The following is a 10,109-nucleotide window of genomic DNA, read 5'->3' as shown; positions in this document are numbered from 1 at the left end:
GGGGGAGAGAAAGAAAGATAGATGACGTTAGGTCAAGTAATAACAAACATGCGTGCGTGCGCTTCACCGATATGATACAGCTATGCAACAGTACCTGGCAACCAACTGTGTGTAGGTAGCTGCATCCATGGCAGGGTCCCCGCCCTCATTCCGTTCCAAGCTTGCCTTCCACCACGCGTCGAGCCTTGTTTGGTCAGCCATATCGTCCTCACAAAGACATATCTGGCTGACATTCCGACCTGGCTCGACGCTGAGGCCTTCCTGCAACTCCTGTAACTGAGATCAACACACACGGACTGTAAACAATGCGGGAAATGGCACAAGGGGTGGTTTAATACACGATGCACACAAAGACAGTGTAACATTAGGCCTACCTGAGTTGCAAATCTCTTCATTCCTGCTTTAGTGTTTACCAGCCTAAAAGACAACTTTCTGGACAAAAGCAAACCATCTTTTCGGAAAAGAGTTTCCCGTTTGTGCTGACGCGCATTAGGCTACGTAAAGTACAATTGACGTCGTTTTCGCGACAAAAAAATGACGTCTACTATTCAAGGTCACTGTTCTTAGAGCTCCAGTAAAAAATAAAAAGCAAATGCTTATTCGACTCGCCTTCGTCTTGTCCCACAACAATGTAACCTCCCCCCCCCCCCCCCTTTAGGATCCCCCCTCCCCCATGGAAGACTCCCGCCACCACCACTCCCACAAGAGTCCCTCCCTTCTTATACAACCACCCCCATCTATGCCTGACCTCCCCCAATAAGACCCTTTGTTTTGTTTTTGTTCATAACCTCTGTAAGTTAACCCACATTTTAAGACTTAACCCCAATAAAAAAATAATTAAAAAAGTCCTCTTTCAGCTTCATAAATTAAATGTTCAAGAGAACGTTGGCATCAGAATAATCGAAAAAAAACTTGATCAAAAGTGTGACCTGTAATATTCCAGATATGTTCAGTGGTGATCATCTTGTCCAGCAAACATGTCCATGCTATTACTGTGAACATTTACGAAACAAGCTACATTTTGGTCATGTCTGCTGATTAATAACACACACATTTGTGTGAAATATGGAGGCTTTGTTACCCAAATATCTGAAAGAAACTAAACTTAAAAAGTTGATGAGCATGACCCCGCTGTGACCCTAACATTTGACGAAGGTCAATCAAATCGGGGTCAAATCGGAAAATTATTAAATACCAGAAGTCTGCAAATGTCTTTTGTTCGGACATACGGACGGACACTGCACACAGTGTGTGGACTAAGAGCATAGCGCTATGAACTGGCCCTTACTTTACGTTGGTGAACAAAGGTCTCTCTCTCTCTCTCTCTCTCTCTCTCTCTCTCTCTCTCTCTCTCTCTCTCTCTCTCTCTCTCTCTCTCTCTCTCTCTCTCTCTCTCTCTCCTGCGTTCGTCTGTTTTTGCGTGTGTGAGCGAGTGTAGGTCAAGAGTTAACTTACATCGCTCATGTTTAGCAGCACCTCCTCCAGACAGCGTCTCGTTGTGTCGGGCAGGACAATGGCCTGGTGGAGGGCTGGCTGTGTGACCAGGTCACCCAGAACAGAGCGCCTCACAACATCTCTGGCTTGCTTCAGGTAGGCAGCGGCCTTCTTTAGTTCTTCTTGAACTGCAAGGGGGTCGTCTTCTGTCTGAGGTATGATTGCCGCCATCATTATCCCACGCTCGCGATGTATGACGAGCAGGTCAACAAAGTCCTCCTTCAGGTTCAACGGCTCTGCTTTGACGCTGTTCGTGTTCCTGGCGGCTGCACCAGTATAGATGCTTTGGGTATCGGCACCATATACACCAAATTTAGCTTGGGTCAGAAGTACCATAATTTCTTTTTCCCTTGCGGCTTTGTTCTTTATCTGATTCATGCAGTGGTGGACATTTTTCAGCACTCTGTCTATGCGGACAGTGTCCCTGACCTCTCTACTCTCATCTCTGTCTATTTGTTGCTGTGTTTTCAGTACCTGGATTCGCTCACCTTCTCCGATATTTGCCATTCTCTCTTGCACAGTGTCCATGTGAGCCGGGGGGATTATGTATGATTCGCTCTCAAGGTGAGGGAACCAGGCGTTGAGAAACTCTCTCTGGAATCAAAGACATGATGGTGTACTGCCTGCTCACTTCTAGTACCATTCACAACCTACGTCAACTATGAAGACGGTGAAAATACAGACACCAAATGGGGACTTATGTCTCGTTGGTGGTTCACACAATATTTGCCTAGAACACAGCAGATAATTGTTTAAAAACAGTTGTTCTATGGTGTAAATTCAAAATGAAAAACAAAAACAAGGAAAACAAGGAAAACAACAACAACAACAACAACAACAACAACAACAACAACAACAACAACAACAACAACAACAACAACAACAACAACAACAACACAAAAAGAGTAAAACTAATGATAATGCACCTTATTCATTTTAAACGTAACTTCAAGTCTTAAAATATGAGGTTTCGGTGTGTGTTTTTTTTTTCTGAGATGAATTTACCTCATGGTCTGACAACCTTAACACTTGGTCCTCTGATTCCTGTGATCTTGTCATTAAGGGCGGGGCAGGAGAGACAGCCTGGTTCCCCGGTGACCCAGAGGTACTGCACGGCGGAGCACATTCCACAGCCGGTCCCTGTGTGATGTGCATAATATAACCGTCACTTCTGTCATAGCGCTGTTCATAATTATGAGTTGTGTGCATGATATGACCGTCACTTCTGTCATAGCGCTGTTCATAATTATGAGTTGTGTGCGTGATATGACCGTCACTTCTGTCATAGCGTTGTTTTAGATAGTGTGACTCACCTTATTGTCATGCAATAGTATGTGAACGTGTTTCCTCACATGGTACAAACATTATTTTATTTTCCTGTGCGTTTGTGGGCCAAAACGCCCACGTACACTCATGGTTTTGCACGAAGAGGATTGTATGTGCTTGGCCGTATGTTCCGTCGGCCATATACTTATACTCTACTCTGTGTCGTGGGATGCATGCTTGGTATTTTCATGTTTCTATAATTCACTGACATGGATTTCAGGATCTTTACCATTTTTACATGGTTTTGTACCACAACATCGGGGGAGATGGGGGGGGGGGGGGGGGGGGGGCCCGCAGGTATGCAAATAAAGTGACCCGGAGGATCGGAACATCTCTTCTCTTTATCAAGCAGGTGGCGGGGTTCCAAACACTCAACCATCAACTTGGCTGTTGCGATCGTCATCAATGAGGAATGTTCAGTCCATTTGCATTGATCGACACTGACACGGACAATGCATGAATACGACCCCAAACAAATTGACAGATTAGATCGGCCTCGTAGGAGCTGAGGGGGACGGGAGGGGGGGGGGGGGGGGTGGCAGGAGAGACAGAGATAGACAGACAGACAGAGATAGACAGACAGAGATAGACAGACAGAGAAAGACAGACAGAAATAGACAGACAGAGATAGACAGACAGAGATAGACAGACAGAGAAAGACATACAGATAGACAGACAGAGATAGACAGACAGAGATAGACAGACAGAGATAGACAGACAGAGATGGGTTGGTTGGCTGGTTATTGTTTGTTGTTTTATGTGCCTACAACCTGTGGCAATCACGATAACATTGTAGACAGTTCTAAATACCGCATGTCTTGTTACACTTCTTTTGTCAAATCTTGTTAATCTCCTTGAAACATGTAAACCTGTGAAAGTATTCATTCGTATTCATTCTTTACCATTTTTACAAAGTACTTTTGGGGGGCTTACTGATTTGTCTATTAGTGTAAGGGAAGGAACTGTGCTTGTTCTTGACAAATGGAATGTCAGGATTACTTTCCCTTTAATTGTCAGGAAGTCAGAAATCAGTGTTTTAGAATTCTCAGGAATGTTGTGTCTAAGTAAATTTAGAAAGGAATTAGTGACAAAAGATTATTTGAAGTATGTGAGTGTTATTTTTTTTATTTTAATGAGTTTTTAGGCTACCCAAGACGTAACAAATCAACGGCGCGATTCGTACAGCCCTGAGCAGCACAGTTGGTACAGCGGGTACAGTTCGCACGGCAGTCACACTCCCCTTGCCTGATGCACCGTGATTCCCTGCTGCACTGGCAGCACGCCTACAACGTACAATGCGAGTGTCCCCTGTTGTCGTGAGAATGTACGTGATGTATGTCTACACTGTTCAGTGTCCCCTGTTGTCGTGAGAATGTACGTGATGTATGTCTACACTGTTCAGTGTCCCCTGTTGTCGTGAGAATGTACGTGCTGTATGTCTACACTGTTCAGTGTCCCCTGTTGTCGTGAGAATGTACGTGCTGTATGTCTACACTGTTCTGTGTCCCCTGTTGTCGTGAGAATGTACGTGCTGTATGTCTACACTGTTCAGTGTCCCCTGTTGTCGTGAGAATGTACGTGCTGTATGTCTACACTGTTCAGTGTCCCCTGTTGTCGTGAGAATGTACGTGATGTATGTCTACACTGTTCAGTGTCCCCTGTTGTCGTGAGAATGTACGTGCTGTATGTCTACACTGTTCAGTGTCCCCTGTTGTCGTGAGAATGTACGTGCTGTATGTCTACACTGTTCAGTGTCCCCTGTTGTCGTGAGAATGTACGTGATGTATGTCTACACTGTTCAGTGTCCCCTGTTGTCGTGAGAATGTACGTGCTGTATGTCTACACTGTTCAGTGTCCCCTGTTGTCGTGAGAATGTACGTGCTGTATGTCTACACTGTTCAGTGTCCCCTGTTGTCGTGAGAATGTACTTGATGTATGTCTACACTGTTCAGTGTCCCCTGTTGTAAGAATGTACGTGATGTATGTCTACACTGTTCAGTGTCCTCTGTTGTCGTAACAATGTACGTGTTGTATGTCTACACAGCCGACCACGAAGGGCCATATCAGGGCGGTGCTGCTTTGACATATAACGTGCGCCACACACAAGACAGAAGTCGCAGCACAGGCTTCATATGTCTCACCCAGTCACATTATTCTGACACCGGACCAACCAGTCCTAACACTAACCCCATAATGCCAGACGCCAGGCGGAGCAGCCACTAGATTGCCAATTTTAAAGTCTTAGGTAGGTATGACTCGGCCGGGGTTCGAACCCACGACCTCCCGATCACGGGGCGGACGCCTTACCAGTAGGCCAACCGTGCCGGTCACTGTTCAGTGTCCTCTGTTGTCGTGAGTATGTACGTGCTGTATGTCTACACTGGTCAGTGTCCTCTATCCTTAGCGGATTATGACTTTATTCAGTTATTCTGCAGAAAAGACGAATGCTGGAGAAAACCCGTTTTTTTCTGCAGCATTTCTGCATAATTATCCTTAGCGGATTATGACTTTATTCAGTTATTCTGCAGAAAAACAGAAATGCTGGAGAAAAACTGTTTGTTTCTGCAGCATTTCTGCATAATGTCATCTTTCGGGAGAGCAACGTTTTTTTCAGTGTCCTCTGTTGTCGTGAGAATGTACGTGCTGTATGTCTACACTGTTCAGTGTCCTCTGTTGTCGTGAGAATGTACGAGCTATACACTGTTCATTGTCTTCTGTTGTCGTGAGAATGTAGGAGCTATATGTCCACACTGTTCAGTGTACCCTGTTGTCGTGAGAATGTACGTGCTGTATGTCTACACTGTTCATTGTCCCCTGTTTTCGTGAGAATGTACGAGCTATATGTCTACACTGTTCAGTGTCCCCTGTTGTCGTGAGAATGTACGAGCTATATGTCTACACTGTTCAGTGTCCCCTGTTGTCGTCCTGTATGTCAACAACAACAACAACAACAACAACAACAACAACAACAACAACAACAACAACAACAACAACAACAACAACAACAACAACAACAACACAAAAAGAGTAAAACTAATGATAATGCACCTTATTCATTTTAAACATAACTTCAAGTCTTAAAATATGAGGTTTCGGTGGGTGGGTTTTTTCTGAGATGAATTTACCTCATGGTCTGACAACCTTAACACTTGGTCCTCTGATTCCTGTGATCTTGCCATCAAGGGCGGGGCAGGAGAGACAGCCTGGTTCCCCGGTGACCCAGAGGTACTGCACGGCGGAGCACATTCCACAGCCGGTCCCTGTGTGATGTGCATGATATAACCGTCACTTCTGTCATAGCACTGGTCATACATGTAATGATCATGATATTACCGTCTTTTCTGTCATAGCACTGTTCATATATGTAATGATCATGATATTACCGTCATTTCTGTCATAGCACTGTTCATATATTATGTACTATGCATGATATTACTGTCACTTCTGTCATAGCGATGTTCATATGTGTGGTTTGCATGATATTACAGTCACTTCTGTCATAGCGCTGTTCATAATTATTATGAGTTGTGTGCATGATATTACCGTCACTTCTGTCATAGCGATGTTCATATGTGTGGTTTGCATGATATTACAGTCACTTCTGTCATAGCGCTGTTCATACATAGTTATTATGAGTTGTGTGCATGATATTACAGTCACTTCTGTCATAGCGATGTTTATATGTGTGGTTTGCATGATATGACCGTCACTTCTGTCATAGCGATGTTCATATGTGTGGTTTGCATGATATTACAGTCACTTCTGTCATGGCGCTGTTCATACGTGTGGTTTGCATGATATTACAGTCACTTCTGTCATGGCGCTGTTCATACGTGTGGTTTGCATGATATTACCGTCACTTCTGTCATAGCGCTGTTCATAATTATGAGTTGTGTGCATGATATGACCGTCACTTCTGTCATAGCGATGTGTATATGTGTGGTTTGCATTATATTACCGTCACTTCTGTCATAGCGCTGTTAGCGCTGTTCATAATTATGAGTTGTGTGCATAAAATGACTATCACTTCTGTCATAGCATTGTTTTAGATAGTGTGACTCACCTTATTGTCATGCAATAGTATGTGAACGGGTTTTTTCACATGGTACTCAGAAAAAATGTTCAAACATTATTTTATTTTCCTGTGCGTGTGTGGGCCAAAACGCCCATGTACACTCATGGTTTTGCACGAAGAGGATTGTATGTGCTTGGCCGTATGTTCCGTCGGCCATATACTTATACTCTACTCTGTGTCGTGGGATGCATGCTTGGTATTTTCATGTTTCTATAATTCACTGACATGGATTTCAGGATCTTTACCATTTTTACCTGGTTTTGTACCACAAAATGGGGGGAGGGGGGGGGGCAAGCAGGTGTGCAAATAAAGTGACCCGGGAGATCGGAACATCTCTTCTCGTTATCAAGCAGGTGGCGGGGTTCCAAACACTCAACCATCAACTTGGCTGTTGCGATCGTCATCAGTGAGGAATGTTCAGTCTATTTGCATGTATCGACACTGAAACGGACAATGCATGAATACGACCCCAAACAAATTGACAGATTATATCGGCCGTGTAGGAGCTGAGGGGGAAGGGAGGGGGCAGGAGAGAAAGAGATAGACAGAGATAGACAGACAGAGATAGACAGACAGACAGAGATAGACAGACAGACAAAGATAGACAGAGATAGACAGACAGACAGAGATACACAGACAGAGATAGACAGACAGACAAAGATAGACAGACAGAGATAGACAGACAGACAGTGATAGACAGACAGAGATAGACAGACAGACTGAGATAGACAGAGATAGACAGACAGAGATAGACAGACAGAGATAGACAGACAGAGATAGACAGACAGAGATAGACAGACAGACAGAGATAGACAGACAGAGATAGACAGACAGAGATAGACAGACAGAGATAGACAGACAGAGATAGACAGACAGACAGAGACAGACAGACAGAGACAGACAGACAGAGATAGACAGACAGAGATAGACAGACAGACAGAGATAGACAGACAGAGATAGACAGACAGAGATAGACAGACAGAGACAGACAGACAGAGATAGACAGACAGAGATAAACAGACAGATATAGACAGACAGAGATGGGTTGGTTGGCTGGTTATTGTTTGTTGTTTAATGTGCCTACAACCTGTGGCAATCACGATAACATTGTAGACGGTTCTAAAAACCGCATGTCTTGTAACGCTTCTTTCGTCAAATCTTGTTATAAATCTTAATATTCTTTAAAATATTGGAGAGAGAGAGAGAGAGAGAGAGAGAGAGAGAGAGAGAGAGAGAGAGAGAGAGAGAGAGGGAGCGAGAGAGAGAGAGAGAAGAAAGAGAGAGAGAGAGAGAGAGAGAGAGAGAGAGAGAGAGAGAGAGAGAGAGAGAGAGAGAGAGAGAGAGAGAGAGAGAGAGAGAGAGAGAGAGAGAGAGAGAGAGAGAGTACAGCGCTACCCAAGACCTACCAGATCAACGGCGCGATTCGTACAGCCCTGAGCAGCACAGTTGGTGCAGCAGGTACAGTTCGCACGGCAGTCACACTCCCCTTGCCTGATGCACCGGCAGCACGCCTGGAAAGTACATTGCGAGTGTCCTCTGTTGTTGTGAGAATGTACGTGCTGTATGTCTACAGTGCTCAGAGCACCCAGACAGCAAACTGACAGGCCTCATCATCATTTCTACAGTGCTCAGAGCACCCAGACAGCAAACTGACAGGCCTCATCATCATTTCTACAGTGCTCAGAGCACCCAGACAGCAAACTGACAGGCCTCATCATCATTTCTACAGTGCTCAGAGCACTCAGACAGCAAACTGACAGGCCTCATCATCATTTCTACAGTGCTCAGAGCACCCAGACAGCAAACTGACAGGCCTCATAATCATGTCTACAGTGCTCAGAGCACCCAGACAGCAAACTGACAGGCCTCATAATCATTTCTACAGTGCTCAGAGCACTCAGACAGCAAACTGACAGGCCTCATCATCATTTCTACAGTGCTCAGAGCACTCAGACAGCAAACTGACAGGCCTCATAATCATGTCTACAGTGCTCAGAGCACTCAGACAGCAAACTGACAGGCCTCATAATCATGTCTACACTTCACAGACCACGAGAGAAGAGACGTCTTCAAAACAATATAACATGCCAAACACCATGTAGTTTCTGCTGTGCAAGAAACCTTAAAAGAGGGGACAGAAGGAAACGAATGCCCACGTGCGGTAAGACACTGGAGCCTTATTACAATGAGCGGTAAGACACTGGAGCCTTATTACAATGAGCGGTAAGACACTGGAGCCTTATTACAATGAGCGGTAAGACACTGGAGCCTTATTACAATGAGCGGTAAGACACTGGAGCCTTATTACAATGAGCGGTAAGACACTGGAGCCGTATTACAATGAGCGGTAAGACACTGGAGCCTTATTACAATGAGCGGCAAGACACTGGAGCCTTATTACAATGAGCGGTAAGACACTGGAGCCTTATTACAATGAGCGGTAAGACACTGGAGCCTTTTTACAATGAGCGGCAAGACACTGGAGCCTTTTTACAATGAGCGGTAAGACACTGGAGCCTTATTACAATGAGCGGTAAGACACTGGAGCCTTTTTACAATGAGCGGTAAGACACTGGAGCCTTTTTACAATGAGCGGTAAGACACTGGAGCCTTTTTACAATGAGCGGTAAGAAATGATGAACTAATGACACTGAAACCCAAAGAATAAACTGAACAGCCGGTGACATGTAAACCAATGAAGCTAAGCCCCCATTGTATTGCATGTGTACGAGGGGGAATCATTATAGTTTGCAACCTGGGCAAAGTAATGAAGTCACTACTTTGCTTTTTTCAGTTCATCAAAGATCAGTTTTGGGAAGACTTGTGTCAACACAAATTACTTGATTCCGTGCAACCGTCTTCGTTCAATGCTATAAAATGTCGACATGTCCAGTAAGGGTGATGGGTCTCCTGCCAGCAGTGTTGACTTTTCGCGAAGTGATTTTCGAGCAATGGTGTATTATGGCTACTGCCGGGGAAACTCTTTTTAAGAGTGCTTTTTAAATGTAAAATAATGTTTTAGAAATCAATCTCCATCGAAAGCAACTGTTTTCAGGTGGTTCAGACAGTTCATTACTGGCGCATGGACGTTAGAAAACGTTGACCGTTGTGGTCGAATGGCAACAATCGTACCCCAGAAAACGTCTCTAGGGTAGATTCCCTGATTGAGATGAACCCAAAAATGATATACGCTGAAATACATGACAGAATGAAG

The 10,109-nt window shown here is 44.6% G+C and overlaps 2 protein-coding genes across 5 annotated transcripts in view; both read right to left on the bottom strand.

Moving 5' to 3' along the window:
- The window catches only part of LOC138950518 (uncharacterized), a 272,384-nt gene that overhangs the window by 110,113 nt on the left and 152,162 nt on the right, over positions 1-10,109 (bottom strand). The window lies entirely within an intron of this gene.
- The window catches only part of LOC138950514 (uncharacterized), a 39,226-nt gene continuing 29,165 nt past the window's right edge, over positions 49-10,109 (bottom strand). For 2 of the 4 annotated variants that reach the window (XM_070322245.1, XM_070322246.1), the window contains 5 exons: positions 8,302-8,406; positions 5,946-6,080; positions 2,500-2,634; positions 1,456-2,088; positions 49-276 (listed from right to left, as the gene is read on the bottom strand). In XM_070322245.1, coding sequence (XP_070178346.1) covers positions 64-276; positions 1,456-2,088; positions 2,500-2,634; positions 5,946-6,080; positions 8,302-8,406 — 1,221 coding nt within the window. In that variant the 3' untranslated portion in view covers positions 49-63. The remainder of the gene's footprint in view (positions 277-1,455; positions 2,089-2,499; positions 2,635-5,945; positions 6,081-8,301; positions 8,407-10,109) is intronic. The other 2 variants (XM_070322247.1, XM_070322248.1) reach the window with 2 other exon arrangements.

The sequence above is a fragment of the Littorina saxatilis genome, linkage group LG16 (assembly GCF_037325665.1).
Source record: "Littorina saxatilis isolate snail1 linkage group LG16, US_GU_Lsax_2.0, whole genome shotgun sequence".
In the NCBI taxonomy this organism is placed as follows: Eukaryota; Metazoa; Mollusca; class Gastropoda; order Littorinimorpha; family Littorinidae; genus Littorina; species Littorina saxatilis.
Note: the sequence above shows the minus strand (reverse complement) of the source record. Positions and strands in the feature narration are given on the sequence as shown.